Genomic DNA, 17,728 nt, shown 5'->3' with positions numbered 1-17,728 from the left:
CAGGATCCGTCTGGGAGGCAGACGACAGCTTGGACTGAGGGGTGAGGTGGCTGATCTGGTTCTGTAGCCTCTAAGCCTCCTACCCCACGCTGGGCCTGTGTTCCCCACAGCACCATATGGCTGCAGAGTCTGAGCACTGCCAGCTCACCATAGCTATATCCTGTTTGGATAATGTGCCCCAACGGGTGGTGAACAGAACTCTTTCGTCATGTGATTTTGAGTGATAGTGTAGTGATTTTTTTCCAGTTATTATTTCTTATGTGATTTAATGTTTTATATAGCCTTTCTAAATTAGACCTATTTAAAACTACAGCATGAGCGAGCATTCACTAGTTTTGACCAGGAGAGGGGGCAATGGCACCATGCATATGCAAGCACCCATATCAGATGACCATACATACTGTAGTGCTGGTTGCTGATACTAACTGTATGTTTGTTTGAATCAGAGACAATCAGTGACAGTTAAATTGGATGATGATAAGTTAGTACACGTAAAACATTCAATCAATATCCAACAGCCAGAATGTTTTTTTGTGTATGTGTGCTTTTTATTTTTTATACCATTTGTGAGTTTGGCCTCTTAGATTGTCTGTTCCTCCTCCCCCTGTTGCCTAGGAATATGAAAATGGTGGATATTGTAGCTCAAAAAATGCCATCAGAGAATGACGTGCATGTGGCCAGGAGCTTTCTTACGAAGATTTTGCGAAGTTCCATGAGGTACGGTTCATAGTCAGTCATCAGTAGTGGACATCACCGACTTTTCTCCTCTCCTCATATCCAATTTAGGCCTATCTCACGCCCCGCCCTGTTTTATTGGAGCAACAGTTGTGATTGGAGGATCAAGAAAAGAGGGCAGGGTTTGAGATAGGTCCAAGTAGACCTGTGCCCTATAATCCCATTGTTCTGTTGTCTGGTGACGTTATCATCTCCTCCAATCCTTCCATCATACCAACTCTCTTCATTCCCCACAGGTTTATTCTGTCTTCAAAAGCATCCCTCTCTGTTTGAATTGCTTCATGGCTCATGTCATTAAGGTCTCAACTGTATGTAGCATGCAATACAGTATTTGCTAAATAGAACCCCATGCATTTACAATACTGTGTGTGTGTGTGTGTGTGTGTGTGTGTGTGTGTGTGTGTGTGTGTGTGTGTGTGTGTGTGTGTGTGTGTGTGTGTGTGTGTGTGTGTGTGTGTGTGTGTGTGTGTGTGTGTGTGTGTGTGTGTGTGTGTGTGTGTGTGTGTGTGTGTGTGTGTGTGTGTGTGTGTGTGTGTGTGTGTGTGTGTGTGTGTGTTAATGTGACGTTTATTCAGGCTTATTTACTTTTGTGCTGATGTACTGTATATGTTGTCTTAACCTCTCCTGACATGCATTGCAGAAAGAACCGTTTTAAAGGGTATGTTTTAAGTTGCATGACTTTGTCAAATGTACATAATGTAGGTTTATGATTTAGCCTTATCATAAAGGAATGGTAAAGTACATTTCAATTGTTTAAATAGTTTGAGAACTCTAGAAAAGTGTTTGTACCGACGAGGCTTGTTGTGTTAGCTTACTATTGTAAGGATGTGTGTGTGGATTCATATATCAGGGTTCACACAAGGTCCTTGAAGTGCTTAAAGTGCTTGATTTTTGACAAAAAAAGTCAAGGCCTGGAATTCCTTGAAAACAGCCAATTTTTTAACAAGGCACTTAAAAAGTCCTTGAAATTCAAATCAACCATTCGCATTGAAAGTTTTGTTCATTCATGATAAAATTGTTCTGAATCAAGACATTTTATTTTTTTATTTAAAGTGTAACTAATTGTCGGAAATTGGTTTTAAGCCATACATATTGGATCCGATTTTCTTTTCAATAAAAACAGCATTTAAAAGTGAATTGTATCCTTTTAAATGCCCTTTTAAAATGGAAAATAGTCCTTAGAAAAGTACTTGAAAGTCCTTGAATTTCATTTTGCAATGTCTGTGGGAACCCTGTTCATATATTCCTGTCTCCTATAAAGAGTTGCTCTCTAATCCAGCCCTGTGCGTTTTCTGCCATCTCTTTCCAGGCGGAATGAGCCCGTAAGCAGGCCTCACTCCTGGCATTCCACCAAGTTCAACGAGAGCCAGTCGGAGACGGCCAAAACACAGTCTCCACCCACGCCAGTCTGGCACTCAAAATATGATGCAAGGTAACACCAGGATCATGAAATTGGCTCCTTGATTCTCCCTGGTAGAAATGTAGCTCTTTGATAAACACTAGGGTTGGGCATCATTTGGATTTGAACGATTCCGGTTCCGATTCTCCATTTCGATTCCTGTTCTAAACGATTCTCGATTCCGATTCTTTGAGGTGCAGGTCAAAACAGGTCACAGCTTATTTCGCAGGAGATATTTTTTTTGTGTCCAAAATCTTATTTTTTTTTTTCATACTATTCACATTCAGTGAATTCACATACAGTCAGTTGACTTGATACAGTTTAATTTGGTTGCTGTACTGTAACTAGGGTATTAATTAACAAAGTAAAAATAAAATAAAACGTAATTTAAAAAAAAAAAAAAAAAAAATTATCGAAATTAAGAATCGAAATGCAAATATGTTCCAGAACCGGAAGTTAGGAACCGGTTCCTATTAGAACTGGTTCTCGGTGCCCAACCCTAATAAACACTGTGTGTCTATGCAACATTTTACCATGACGGATCTTCTTTATGTGGCAAAGATGTGAATTCACAGTGTTGAGATGGGTTGTTTCTGGGTGAGGCCGTTGTCTCTTTTGTGACTCTTTCTCTCCTTTGCTTTATCCCCAGTTCATCCTCGACTGATCTGTCCACTGGCTGGGAGCAGACGAACCTGCGCAGAGTGTCCAACCAGTTCAGCTCTCTGGGCAGCATGGACAGTTTAGAGCATGTCCCTCCTGGTCAGCTCTCTCCAGCCAAGTCCAACAACAGCGTGGAGCATCTTGAAGGAGGCAAGCGAGACTCTGCCTACAGCTCCTTCTCCACCAGCTCTGGCACGCCGGACTACACTCTGTCGAAAAGCAACGCCGCCTCCACGGAGAACATGCTCTATAAGGTCAGCCAGTGGGACTCGGGGGGCAGCAAGCACAACAACATCAGAAATAGCCAGAGCCTGAGCGAGGGAGTCAAACAGGACGAGAGGTTGGGATACCTGCAGATGCCTGAGGGGAGCACGGGCCGGGACAGCCCCCGTACGGAGGAGCAGGCTGGCTTCCGCCATTCCAGCTCCAGCAGGGCCAGCTTTGGACCCGTTTGGCACGTTCCCGAAAAGAAGAAGAGCGCCTCCCCCTCTCCTCCGCCACCTCCTCCGCCGGTGCGCAGTGACAGTTTCGCTGCCACCAAGGTTCACGAAAAGGGTCTGATTATAGCTTACCCCGAGGGGCCGGACGCATATGTCCATTCAAAGCCCTATGAGAAAGGAACAGACAAAGGATTGGAGGCTTCCGATAATATCAAGCGCACCGCCGAAAGTCGCCGTAGCTACAATCTGCCCCCCAAAAATGACAGTTCTTACATTTCACCCGATAACCATAATTACAACCAGCTCAATTCAAACAAGCTGTATTCCCTGTCCAGCAGTGATGTTCGGCAAGGCCCACCTCCCCACGCTTACCAGCCCTACCAGCAATGGCAACATAGCGACGAAAGCACTTTTCATTCCCAAGCCAGAGCCACATCTGTACCAAAGCCACAGAACATAAGTACTTACTACAGCAGTATGCAGGAACTACCCACCAACAGCCCTGCTCAGCGCTGTAGTCAGAACCATGAAAGGGCCCCCGGCATGGACCAGAACCTGGACAACAGTGGGCCTAGCCGCTACTATTGTGTCACGACGTGCCAGCCTGGCTCCAACCCCCTGCTGGGTAAGGTAGAGGACAGGAGAAGTTCAGGAAGTGTAGAGGTGGTACCGATTGGACATGACCGGGAATCCCTCAGTCCTCAAACAGTCAACAAGGCAAAGTATCATCTACCTCAACAACAGCACCACTACCCACACGGTAAGGACAGTAACGGCTACAGCAAGCAGGAGGAAAGCCTACGCCTTAAGCAGCCGCCCGCAGTCACGTCCCCCGCTGTGCCTGAGGCCTCTAGCGCTATGCCCGGTTCCGATGAGAGGGGAGGCCAGAGGAGACACAAGTCGCAGAGTGCAGAACCCCTCTACATGAGTTATCCCCCCAGCAAACAGGCTGAACAGCGGAGGTCTCTGCCATTGCAGCAGAGTGAGCTACTGCAAGACATACGACATCAGAGTCACGACGGCAACAAGATTTGCCCCCAGGCGACTCCCATGCTCCACTCTCTGTCCAAGGAGACCGCGTGCAAAGACGAAAAACCCAGAAGCATGAGCTTCGAGGAGTCCCTCGAATGCAAGCAGGTGCGACGTAGTGACCGCTTCGCGACCACGTTGAGAAATGAAATCCAGATGCAGAAAGCCAGGCTGCAGAAGAGCAAGAGTGCAGCAGCCCTCACTGGTGCAGAGGCCGAAGAGGCCCAGGAAGTCTGGAAGTCCAAAGAAAGCTCCCCCACCTCATCCACCCCCTCCTCTTTAGACAACTCCTTCACCAGCACGTACAAGGATCATCTGAAGGAGGCCCAAGCCCGGGTGCTCAAGGCTACTTCTTTCAGGAGGAGAGACCTGGAGCCCGTGTTGCTGGAGCACCCCGGGGCAGAGGCCTTGCCTAACTACGCGCCATCAGTCATGGCACGTAAAGATGTCAACCCCTTACCGACGGTCTCCGAGTCTGTGATGAGTAAATTGGGGTCCGCTGGCAGTCAGGTAACCCGCATTGGAGGCCGAAAGCGCTTCCCAACGGAGAAGAAAGTGAGGTCTTTCTCGGAACCAGACAAGATCCACAAGGTGGGAGTGAACGAGGATCCCCTGCCCACTGAAAGTAAAAGCTCCATACTGGGACAACGGAAGCTCTTTGAAGTCACCGGTAAACCTGCCTTTTCCAAACCGGTGCCCAAACAAGCCACACAAAGCTTCTGTGAGGACTCCAAAGAGAACAGGGCTAAGGTTCTGGTCCCCAGCAGGGAGACGGAGGGGAGGAGCAGACTGATTCCCTTGGGCGAGCACACCGAGGAGGCTCTGGGAGGCTCACAACAGCACATCCATGTGGAGCAGCAACGACTAGGCACCTTTGCAGAGTACGAGGCGAGGTGGAACATACAGAAGAAACCCCCTGAGACGAAAGCCTCTGGGCGCTACCGGTCAGCTGACAACATCCTGGACCCGGCAGCAGAGGAGCAACACAAACCAGCCTGTGTCCACGAGAGGTCTCGTTCCTCTCCCTCAGCTGACTTCTATGGCCAGGTGAGGCACCAAGTAGGGGCGGGCGAGACAACGATCTTAGACTGTCACCAGTTAACATGTCATCATGACATGCATTCACGGGGAAATTGTGATATATATTCTGGTACTTCATGCTTCATTTCATTTTTTTTTTTTCTTTTTTTGGGATCTTTTTCCCCCTCCTTTTTCCGTTTTTCTCCCATCCCAATGTTAGTCGTTATGCCAATTCCCAATCCCCTTCCTGGTCGTTGCGCACCTACCCCCTACAGTCAGTCTGGGAGAGTGGAGGCTATCACATGCTTCCTCCGACACATGTGGAGCCAATCAACCGCTTCTTTTCCCCTGGCAGCACGGACTCTCACTGGGGGAGTGTAACGTGTGGAAGGATCACACTACCTCCCCCAGGTCTTTCCCTCGCTGTGCAGGCACCCCAACCGAACTGTAGGAGTCGCTGTTTACAATGACCAGGACCCACCCTCGCCGGGTTTTCCCCACCCTCTAACACTGCCAATTGTGTTAGTATGGATGGTCGGCCAACCCAGAAGCACCACAGCTGGATTCGACCCCACTGTCTCTGTGGTGGTGGCTTCATTTCTAATCATAACTTTCACCATAGCTGCTCTGACACATTTTATTTGTGCGGAGCTCAAACGTAAATTTAATTTTTTATAAATTTTTCTTTTATATACTTTAAAGGCTAGTTAGTTTATACTGTTGCAAAATAGCCATAAAAAAGTGGAGTGAAAGATATTATGATGCACATCATGAGTCGTGAAAATGTGTAGAAATTGTGACCGCCCACCTCCATCACCAAGTCTTAGCATTTGTGATCTCAAGATGACTTGCTTAAGCCGCATTCAGTTTACCGCAAGAGTACACCTAACCCTCATCCGGGATCATCTTTAATTGCGACGGTCTCACACCGTCGGTAGACTTCTGTTGTGCTTTAAAAGGAACAAGCGATGACCACATCTTGATGGTGTCTTGATAAATGCCTCAACCTGGGCGGCTGGGTGGCGTAGCAGAGATTGCGCTCGTCACCAATGCAAGAGACTCCGGTCTCGACTCCCCGAGTCAGCATTGCCTGCGGCTTGGGCCTGTCGTCATACTATCTCAATTGGCAGAGGTAGCGGGTGGAAGTCGATGGGTGGGGATTGGACGTTGTGGACAGCGACTCCTACAGGTCGGTTGGGTGACGCCTGTACAGCAGAGACAGGAAGTATCGGGGGCAGCGTGAGCCTCCCACGCGTTACTCCTCGCCACTGAGAGTCCGCGCTGTCTGGTGAAAAGATGCAACAGGCTGCCTCCTCGTGTACCGGAGGGGACACGTGATGCAAGGCTTCTATCCTCACTACAGCCGACCAGTGGGAGGCATAGTCTAGCAACGTTCAAGACAGGGGAGGGGAGAATTGAAGGGGAGAATTGGCGAGGTGAAATTGGGATGGGAGAAAAATAAGGAGAAAAAGTGGATAAAAAAAAAAAAATGCCTCAACCCTTGCACAGAGTTATGAAACAGACCCACTCAACAGGCGACTTAATTTCCCATGTTTAGACAAGCAGCCGCAATGAAATGAGCAAGGAAGGCACAATGGAAAGGGCCAAGTCAAATATTAATCCAGGGTTGTTCACGTAGTGACACACCCTCAGACTAAACGGAAGAGAGACGGGGATATCAACCTTTCGAAGAAGAAAAGGAGAAGAAAACCTTGACTCACTTTTGTTTTGTTAGGGTAGGAACACAGTAGCCACAACACTGCTTTGTTATTGTAGTTCACAACGGCTCCCTACGACAGCTCGACCCTCTTTTCCCCCTGCGCATAGTTTGTATGTTTTTGCATGAAGGAACCCATGCGTGTGATCTACTTTTTCTTTTTACAGAAGATTCCAGTCCCGGGGAGAAAGTCTGCAGAGTACTCCCCGGCTGAGGAAACACCTGGCGACCAGGACGACACTGCCACAAGGTGAGAGGCTCTTCATTTGACCTTCCTTCTGCTGTTGCTCCAACTTATTAACTCCGCTATCACAAGAACGAGTTCGGAACTTCTGATATCACTGGATATCTGCTATCGTTCCCTTTCTCTGGAGTATTTACGTCACGTCGAGAAGAAATATAAATGCTTTTATTGATTTATGACTCTATGTAAAATCCAGGGATCACAAGTAATCTGGTTCTTTGATGAGGACAAGTTTGGAATGAATGTCTGCTAACATTAAGCTTTGTATGTATGTTGTACGTTTGTATCCGATATGTACTGTATGTATGTTTTATGTTTGTATCTGATATGTATAATATATATGTTGTATGTTTGTATCAGATATGTATGTACTAGGGGTGGGAATCACCAGTTTCATCATGATACGATATGATATCGATTCTTTGGACAACGATACGATATTTGCCGATATCACAAAGTCTCTCACGATACAATACGATACGATTAGATTCAGGTGCCTGCGATCGATATGAGATGATATCATATGCCCATTTAACACAATCGGTAACATTTAGATCAACAAAAAAAAGGTAATGAAAATATCATTTGACATTTGTATTTTTGAGCTCTTCCAGACATTTAAAGGAAAATCAATCTATTGTTTTTAATACAAATAGACCTCCTGTTCACTGTAAAGTGCCACGTTTTTATATATTGAGCTTTAAACTTTAAGCTACATTTTTTGGAACTCAAAACTCACAACCTCCCTCTCCCAAACCGTTCCTACAACAATTTGTTGATGTTGCATGATCATGTATAGGCCTACATTTATTATGTATTATATTGTTTATGTTTAAATAACATTTAAACATCAAACTCCTCTGACCTCATCTTGTCTTTCCAAAGACGCGCGCACACACACACACACACAGAAAGGGAGAATGCTATGCTGTAACATCTACACACACGGAGCTACTGCTGTTGTTCTTGGTTAGATATGAGACTCGCCACAGGATTTTCAAAATAAGAGTATCGATATGAATCGATCTTATTACATCGCATCGATCCGATTCGATTGTTGATAATTACATCGATGTATCGATCTGGATCGATGTATCGTCCCACCCCTAGTATGTACTGTATGTATGTTGTATGTTTGTATCAGATATGTTTGTATGTTGTATTGTATGTTTGTATCTGATATGTACAGTATGTATGATGTATGATGTATGATATATGCTTATGTATATGTATGAATCATGCAGGTGCTTGAACAGTATCCCCATCATTTAACTTCAACTTCACTTATAAGGTGTTGCAAAGTGCTGTTGTATCTACAGAATTATGAATATTCATGCATTTATATGATATTATGTGAACCAGTTGATGGTATTGTTGTTTCAGGCAGTCACACAGCATGTTTTGGGTCATGCTATCCCTTCTACCTCCGGCTAGTTCCAGTAGTGTTCTTTACTAAGAATGAAACTAAATATAGCTGGTGTGTCCTACGTGACTAAAACCAATCTCGTGGCCAAGGTCAATAAAGCAACTTGTTGTTGAACAAATTGTGGTTACAAGACCATGTAGATTACAGAAGCTATTATATAAATCACACTTGTTATCACATGCTATTTGATGTAACAGGTAACTTGGCCTTGCACCAGATAAGTCCGCTCCCAAATTGTTTGGGGAATTCAGATTTTGTTCTCCGAAGGGAATTTAAGGAATTTTTTCAAACTTGTTTGAGGGGGGAAATGTTTTGTGGTGACAATATGCCCATTCAATTCTAAGTGACAGCATTTGAGAAATAATGGCTACAGTTGTCACTGCAGGGTAGTGATGCATAGTAGAGGATTTCAGCAATGGCAGACACTGTATAGACTTACTGTAGACTGGCAATGGGCTTTTGGTTGAAAGTGCAGTAATGAGGAGTTTGAGGACTGTGAATGGCTAAAATAGTATTATCTGCCTGCTAGCTCCTGCTACCACAGTTGGTTGAGCAGCAAGGACCATTCAAAGGATATTTAACCCGTTCACTACCAAAGGGTTAACCCTTTCACTGCGACAATACGGGAGGTTAACCCTTTCACTGCCACATGACAAAGGGTTAACACTTTCACAGTGTGGTAGTGAAAGGGTTAACCTTCTGTAGTGTGTTAGTGAAAGGGTTAAAGTTGTTTATTTTATGTCACTTATTTGAGGAAATGTCAGCCAATCTCTGTTCAAGCGATTCACCAGTTTGAGAAATCAACTTCAGAAAAGCTGAGTTTCATAAACATTCAGCTACAAGACTGTTAATAAGAGACTATTAAAGACATTCTAATTAGATCTGACGTGAATTATATGAGGGTTTTAGAATATGAATCTTTCACTTTTCACTACCTTTTAATTCCCCATGTTGTTGTTTCTCATTACGAGCCTCCCATCGGTGGAGGAATCTGTCGGCGGGCCAGCGAGCAGGGGAGGTTGAGGAGGAACAGTGAGCTCTTTATCATCTCTCTGGGCATACCAGTGGCACAGCCCTGGGCCAGCTGTGACAACACGGTCCTTCTCTCTGGCCAGGCTTTGTGTTGTTAACGCAGGCTCACGGGTGTAGGCGAGCCATCTGACCCCGTCTGTGACAGAGAGGAAGTGTTTCATCGGCCCTCTGCTAGAATGCCCGGCGAGGCCCTCGGCTCAATGGGCTCAATGGGCCCCAGACCCAAGGAATTCAACTGTTGATCAATAAGATCCGCTTACTTTGCATAGCTTTGTCTTCTTTTGCCTTTTTCTTTGTCTCCAAAGGGGGAAACTACCGCGTGGACTGAGTCCGTCCCTCCTCTTAATCAGTGATATATGATGCAGCAGACAGAGTATGCAGCAGTATCATTGAGGAGTGACCTAAATATTTAAATGACTGCAAATCTGTAATGACAGGCTCTTCTGTGTGGGAGAGGATTTCTGTTTTGTTTAACGTGTGGAAAGTTCTGCTCTTGATGCCTGGGTCTGAATAGTGAGCTGGCAGAAGGCCCAGGCTGCCTGTGCTCCTGCTGGTGTGAAGAAGAGCACAGTACTGGTGCTGTACAATGACAATACCTTTGAATCTAAAGTGGTGCCATGGAATAAGCTAATCAGCTTATATAAAATATATTGAGCATTTATATATTTATTATGTGGTGGTTAAGGTTTATACTCAGGATTATAGACGGGGTTCATACAGTCGAGGTCCACGTGGAATAGCCATGGCATTTTTAAATTGTGTTTTCCAGGCCTGGAAAAGTTATGGAAATATAATTTTTTCCCCCAGCCAATAAAGTCTGAAATGTCCGGTTTGGCTGCAGATCTAGTTACTGTACCTTTGAACAGAATAACAACCCAGTTAACACATTATTACACATTATATCATGGAATAGTTCATATATAATATATTCATATTATGAACCCTGTATAGAGCTTGTATGATATAGGCTATAAATCTATGATAGATATGTGTGTGTGTGTGTGTGTGTGTGTGTGTGTGTGTGTGTGTGTGTGTGTGTGTGTGTGTGTGTGTGTGTGTGTGTGTGTGTGTGTGTGTGTGTGTGTGTGTGTGTGAAATGCTTCACAACAGAGTTTGTCCTTTGTGCAGGGAGGTCAACTTGTTCCCAGGTAACCGGTTATGCTTTCATGTGACTGACACCCAGACAGTGCCGGTTATATGTAACATACTGTACACCTGGGCTTGAGGAAAGAGTGACGTTTTAATTGGGACTTGTTGGCCTTACATTTGCCAATATTGTCTCACTGTCCTCCTCTTTGGTCTTTGGTCAACTCTGCCTTTCTCTTTTGCTTTCATTCCATTGTAAAAAAAAAATTTGCCTGCAAATCCCTGCGCTCACATGAAAGGCAAAGCATCCTCAGCCCAACGTCTCGGTGTGTGCTTCTGTGCCTCAGTCCCATGCTTAGTGACCGAGTTCTCTCTCTCATTATTTTCTTTTTTTAAGAAGGAAAAAAAAAAGGCTCTATTTCAATTCTGATAACTTTTTCTTTTAATATAATAACATCACTCTATTTTCATAACATTGCTTGGCAACGTCTCACAATAACAAACGGTGACATAGTCATGAATGACTTCATGGTCGCCAACCAGTTTTACAGGAGTCTCGTCGGACTATATAAACTCCCATGGGTGACAGCCCCATTGATGAGTGTTGAGTGTCCTCTCTTGAAGTAGCCCCATTGTATTGGCCACACCATACGACACCCAACGTTTGGATTGCAAACAGCAGTATGGACGATGTCACTGTCATTGAAAAAGCCAGACAGATGAGCTAAGGGATGCCCCACCCAGGTGATGTTATTGTTACCGGTGTAAAGGGATACACACACAGGTGCCACCTGTCATATAGAGCCAGCAGGTTGAAGGCAGCACACACTCTGTGCTCCACTGCCTTATGAAGCTGCCAGGGGTAGAGCGTCACTCAGGGTGAGTCGCTTGTCAAATCCTTATACATTTGTAGTACGTTGTGCGCGCATCAAATTCATTCCACTGTGAATTTTGGTGACTTATTTTTGTGTGTTTTGAAGCTATTTTGTTGTGCTTCAGGAGGTTTGGTTGTAGTTTTGATTTCATACCTATTGCTACCCCTAGCCTAGACAATACCGTAAAACCCAAGATTCGCTTGATTCAGGCTTTTATTTTTTAAATGTCAACGCCCATTACAGCAAAGCAAGGATGTTCCAATAAGAGCTCAAGTTCTAAACTCTCAAATGGTTTTTATTTCATGTTTCTAAAGGTTTTAGTGAACATTGACAATTCTGAAAATCTTTCCGGAAAACCCTCAGGTTTTAAGAGGTTGTGTACAATAATTGCTTAGGTTTTAATAGGCGTTTTAGGTTTGAATGGGTTAATGAAAAATGTGGTAACAAGAATTTTGTCACAAGATGCTAAATATGTAATAGGAAAAAACAAACTAGAAATTATTTGTTCGTGTGATTCCCAATGTGGTGGTTTGTGGATAGTGACGGTTTCGCACAACCTGAGTAAATTCTGAGCAAATCATCTGCGACTAGACATACATTTATTTCCTTCTTAACATATTGCTCCCAGAAGCTCTCCTGGTGCCGAGACTACTCCAGAAGCACGTAAACATCAACAGCTGTGAATAGGTTTTTGGGCAGGTGTCCCGGCATGTGTCTCAAATGAAGAGCCGCTTGGGTTATGGAGCGTACATCCAATATCAACATGAATTTAATGAAAACGTGGTGACAACCCCCACTGAGCTTAATGTGCCTCCACATGTATAGAGAACAGTGGTCTGACCTCAGGTTGTACACAATCGCTCCAGGTGAATTAGTGCATGATGCTGAAATGTCTTTGTTAATTCTCTCTCTCTCTCTCTCTCTCTCTCTCTCTCTCTCTCTCTCTCTCTCTCTCTCTCTCTCTCTCTCTCTCTATCTCTATCTCTATCTCTATCTCTCTCCCTCTCTCCCTCCCTCTGTTCCTGCTCCTCCCACTTCTCTTTCCCTAAAGCTTCCGCTGTTTCTACATTAAACCAAATGCTGGATCTCTTTCGGAACAGTACTTTCCCTGTGCCTTATATAAACTAATGTACCCATGTTCTTTTAGCTTCGATTCAATAGAAAAAAACATAAAAAAATTCTTGTAGCTTCAGTTCAATCAAAGAACATTTGTTATCCAGACGGTAAAGCCTGTTTGGTATTTGTTTGGAACAGAAAAGTCAATCAGTGTGACACTAACTCTTAAATATCTTACATGAGATATTAGCAAGAGTGACACTTTTCAAGCCCATACACGCACAACAAAGGTTTTCCACAGACTCCCAGAGGCACCAGCCATTTAAAGGAACACGCCAACCTTTTGGGAAATTAGCTTATTTGCCATCTACCCTGGAGTTAGACAAGCGGATACATACTGCTTGTTGTTGTTTCTTCTTTTTTTTTTTAAATCACTGTGCCCAGGCAGCAGTGGTTCAGCAAAAAATTGTTCAGAGTATATATCTGCTTAGAAAACGAAAATGTAATTTTTTTTTTCTCCACGTGGTAAATACACAGGTCACAACATGTTTACAGGAAAGTTTTGGAGTTGTATTTGGAGTGTATTTCATGACTGGCTACACTGGCACACCTACTTCCAGTGAATGACTGGAAGCTAGGCTAACGGTGCGGCTGTTCCTTAAGCCTAGTAATGCATGCACAGAGAAGAAAAGGGTATGTATCTGCTTGTCTAAATCCAGGGTAGATGGCAAATAAGCTAATTTCCCAAAAAGTTTGTGTCTTCCTTTAAGCTGAATTAGAAAAAATATATATATATTTCACAGTCCCTGATTGGCAGGTGGTTTTGGACATTGTGTGTATTTTTTGACAAGGAACACAATGGTGGTCTTGGTTCTTTCCGATGCGACCCCGGGAACACCGTCTGGCAGAAACATCTGACTGGTTATTGATGCAAGGAGCTGATGTCTTCGGCCTGCCAAGTGGGGTTCCTGGTGCTGTGTTTCTAGTGATAACAATCCTTCATACCAGAGGCGCTGAGGACCGACACTTTGTTCTTTTTAAAGTTCACATGTGTGAGAAGGCTCCTTTGCACATGTGTTCCTGTCTTTGTGCAGGAGACAGTAGGAGACAATACAGTAAAGGCCTTTTACACATGAATCAAATAAACCACTGCATTTTGGCATCGCTAGTGACAACTCATTGACATCCCTTGCACTGCTACTAGTGACAATTTATTCTTAATCAGAAACCGAATATTCTCGCACAGAAATTTCAGTAAATTGTACTAGCAACGCAAGTAACGGCAATAAGTTGTCACTGGTCATGCAGGAGCGCAGTGTGTAGGAGTTTTATTGGATTCAGTTACCCAGCTTTAAAGGAACACGCCGGCATTATGGGAAATGACGCTGAGAGAAGGTATGCGCGTTCCCCATATCGGCGTGTTCCTTTAAGTCTCCAGGTTATCCTCCGGTCTTCTGCATCTGGAACGTCAAAATGACCAGCCACACATTTCTCTTTCCCCTTCCCCTCAGCTGTCTGGCATTGGGAATCGAATCATAACATTGACTCCCAAAGAGTTAAAAATGTTGAATCATTGCGAATGGGGGGGGGTGAGACAAAAAAAGAAAGGAAAAGAAAAACATCTGGGCCTTCAGCTCCTTTGGACTAGAAGATCATTTATTTCCCTACGCATGACAGACTTGTGGGAACACAAGCCTCCTCTGGCTTCCAGTTCAACAGTTACCAGGGAGGAGAGTTGCAAAACCGGGGGGGAAAAGTGTGTGTCCTGTCATGTTAGAATGGTTTTTATCATAGTGGCGGTTATAGACACGATCAAGGTCTGTGTGCCACAGTGTATTATTTGATTGAGCTGCAGATGATGGTCCCCGCTGCCTAGTTTTTGCGGAGTGTATAATTAAAAGCTCTCTCCTCTGTTTCTCAGGTTCTCTGACAGAGGGCATGGTGACAGTAGGGCAAGAGAGAAGCTTGCGGAGCTCCAACATTTCCCAGGACCGACCTCACTGCCCGTGCCAGGAAACAGCCCTGAATCCAGGCACGTGGCCGCTGCCCCGGCCCCTGCGTACCACAGACCCACATCCGTCCCCCATAACCCAGGGGACCCTGGCCTCCCTCACCCTGTGTACCACAGGCCCACCTCTATCTCCCACAGCCCAGTAGACTCTGAGGAGCACGGTCACATCGAGCCCCAGTCTGGTCCCAGAAGGAGGGCTTCCATACCCCAGAGGCCTCCCCCGCCCAGTTCCAGACGTCCAGAGGTTACTCCCCCGCTCTGCGACTCCCAGGAGTCTCTCACTGGCTCCCAGGGCAGAGCCTGCTCCCCTAACAGAGACATTAGCCCCGCCCTTGTCCCCGCCCACTCTCCGCGGAGAGGTTCCGAGGAGAGCAAAGGACTTCTGGACAGAGGACAAAGGCCAGTGCGTCAAGTAGCACTAGCCAATCCTCAGCCAGCTTCTCCTCCCCTGCCGTCCTCCGCGCCGGCTGCTATGGACCGGCAGCGCTCGCCGTCGCCACAGTTTGCCCCTCAGAGACTCAGCGACAAGCCTCCGGTCTCTCTGCGCGATGAAGACTCCAACAGGTAAACCTTTCACTATTGTTCTCGTCTCTTGTCAGAAATGAGAGGATTTCGTAGAGTTCAAAGGACAGCCGTGGCGGTTTGCAGCATTGCTTGCGCCCCCCCCCCCCCGAGCTAGAGACTGTATCCACCCCAAGCTCAGGGCAATATGATGACTGTGCTGCTCTTCCTTGTTCTATCTTTTATGCAGCACTTACAAAGGGGCTTATTGAGGCCCGCTGCTTCCCAGATCTAACATGTGAGCGCCATCAACCCAGAGTAATTTGGTAATGTTATGCGTTTTCCAGAAAGGCCGGTCTCTGACAAAGCTGTTTGTTCATATTCCTGATTCAAATATAATTGGTATCATCTGTATGGGAGCTGGGCACTGTGCAGTAGTTTACAGCTTGGGGAAACCAATGTGGCGAGAGGAGTCCAGATGTCTCGATGTTCTTGGATATTGGGCATGGAAAGAAAAAAAACTCTAATGCCATCATGTCATATGACTTTTAATCAGCCCTTTGCGTATGGGTAGAATAACTGTAGCAACTGTAGCCTTCTTTCCCTCACTGCAAGGGAAAATCTTTGAGGTTCTTTAAGCAAGGTTGATAGGAATCTCTCTCTCTCTCTTTCTCTCTCTCTCGCTCTCTCTTTCTCTCTCTTTCTCTCTCTCTCGCCATCTGTCTATCTATGTATCTGCCTCTGTCTCTCTTTCTCACTATCTCTCTCTCTCTCTCTCTCTCTCTCTCTGTACTACAGGATGGATAATCTGATGGATAACAACAACACTGCGGTGAAGAAAGTGCCCATCAAGATAGTCCACTCAGAGAGCGTCTCAGAGAAGGAGAGCCGCCAGTATCTCCTCCACAATGACGCTACTGCAGCTGAATCTCAGGTGCCTGGCGTGACTTGGGTCAGTAGCCTGGGGGCTCCAGAGCAGGACTACTCTGTTTTCTGTGCCTATACACGTCAGAGAGAGCCCTGCCCCGACGAGAGAGAGCCAGCAGTGGTCCCTCAGACAGACCCGAAAGACACGGACATGAACCCTCTCGGAGATCCCGTCAGTCCCAACGGCCAGCCGCCGTCCCAGGCCGCAGAGCAGCCCGCAGAGCAGCCTGAACCCAACACCGGGTTCTCCGTGGAGGACCAGAAGAGGGCAGAGTTGGCCAGGGACATCATGGACAAGGACAGGTCGCTGGCTGACATCCTGGACCAGAGCAATATGAGGACCACCATGGACCTGATGGAGGGTATCTTCCCCCACCAGGGAGAGCAGATGTTGGAGGGGGCGCAGCACCAGCGCAGGAAGGTGGCCCCGAAACAGGCTTCATCTCGAACCGCAGAGGAAAGGTCAGCCTCGCTCTCTCTTTACCCTCTAGTTTCAGCTTCTGCCTCAGAGGATTGTCTTCTCACTTATCAGTGAGACCTACCACAGATCCTGACTTAAGATTTTTCAGTGGTAGACTACTCATTTTGTTTCTTTTTCATTTCCTCCAACTCGTAATTGTACTGAATCTTTATTTTTTTTTTTATCTACTTTTTCTCCTCCTTTTTTCTGTGTTTTTCTCCCATCCCAATTTTAGTCGTGCCAATTCCCCCCTCCCCTGTCTTGATTGTTGCTTGCATGTGCCCCCCACTGGTCGGTCGTAGGGAGGGTTGATGGATACTATCGCATGTCCCCTCCGATACATGCGGAGTCAGCCAGCCACATCTTTTCACCTGCCAGCGCGGACTCTCATTGGCGAGGTGTAACGTGTGCGAGGCTCACACTACCCTTGCCATCTCCTGTCCTTGCTGTGCAGGCGCCCTGACCGACCTGTAGGAGTCGCTGTTTACAACAACCAGATTGCCACCCATCGACTCCCCTCCCGCTGACTCTGCCAATTGAGTCAGTATGACGGCCGGCCCAAGCCGGAGGCAACGCTGACAGCCGGATTCGATACCGGTGTCTCTCACGTTGGTGATGAGCGCTTAGACCGCTGCGCCACCCAGCCGCCTGTACTGAATTTTTTAAGTTAAGTTAAGTTTTAAATTGGAATGAAATATCAAGTGCCTATGGTCCCTGACAAAATGAGCTCTGTGCTGCACAACATGCTGCTCTCCTCCACCTGACAACAGGGAGAGATCTGTATGGAATGATCACATGACACTATTATCTCTCCACCACTTGAGTTAACTCAGCCACCCCATGGTTGAATTATGAATTGCAATGAATTGCATAAATGTCACCCTGCCAGCACTGATTGTTGAATAGTGTAGTGATAAAATATTATTCATGATTTGCCCAACTTTTCCGGTCAATTTTAGCCAAAGGTAAATTTCTCAACTGATTCCTGTTAAGAACGGTAAAATAAACTGCATTTATATAGCGCTCTTATCCAAAGCGCTTTACAACTTATGCCTCACATTCACTTACAGACACACGTACACACTGATGTTGAAGGCAAAGATGCAAGGT

At 45.8% G+C, this 17,728-nt stretch overlaps 1 protein-coding gene across 1 annotated transcript in view; it reads left to right on the top strand.

The window, feature by feature from the left end:
• LOC311224320 (AP-1 complex subunit sigma-2) overlaps window positions 1-17,728 on the top strand; it is a 115,339-nt gene that overhangs the window by 86,763 nt on the left and 10,848 nt on the right. Inside the window, exons 4-8 of the mRNA XM_084309260.1 lie at window positions 2,045-2,167; window positions 2,784-5,310; window positions 7,168-7,250; window positions 14,641-15,294; window positions 16,030-16,620. Of these exons, the coding sequence (XP_084165386.1) occupies window positions 2,045-2,167; window positions 2,784-5,310; window positions 7,168-7,250; window positions 14,641-15,294; window positions 16,030-16,620 (3,978 nt within the window). The remainder of the gene's footprint in view (window positions 1-2,044; window positions 2,168-2,783; window positions 5,311-7,167; window positions 7,251-14,640; window positions 15,295-16,029; window positions 16,621-17,728) is intronic.

This window comes from Notolepis coatsorum, assembly GCF_963971535.1.
Source record: "Notolepis coatsorum genome assembly, chromosome: 2".
NCBI classification, from domain to species: domain Eukaryota; kingdom Metazoa; phylum Chordata; class Actinopteri; order Aulopiformes; family Paralepididae; genus Notolepis; species Notolepis coatsorum.
This window is presented reverse-complemented; position numbering and strand designations above follow the sequence as displayed.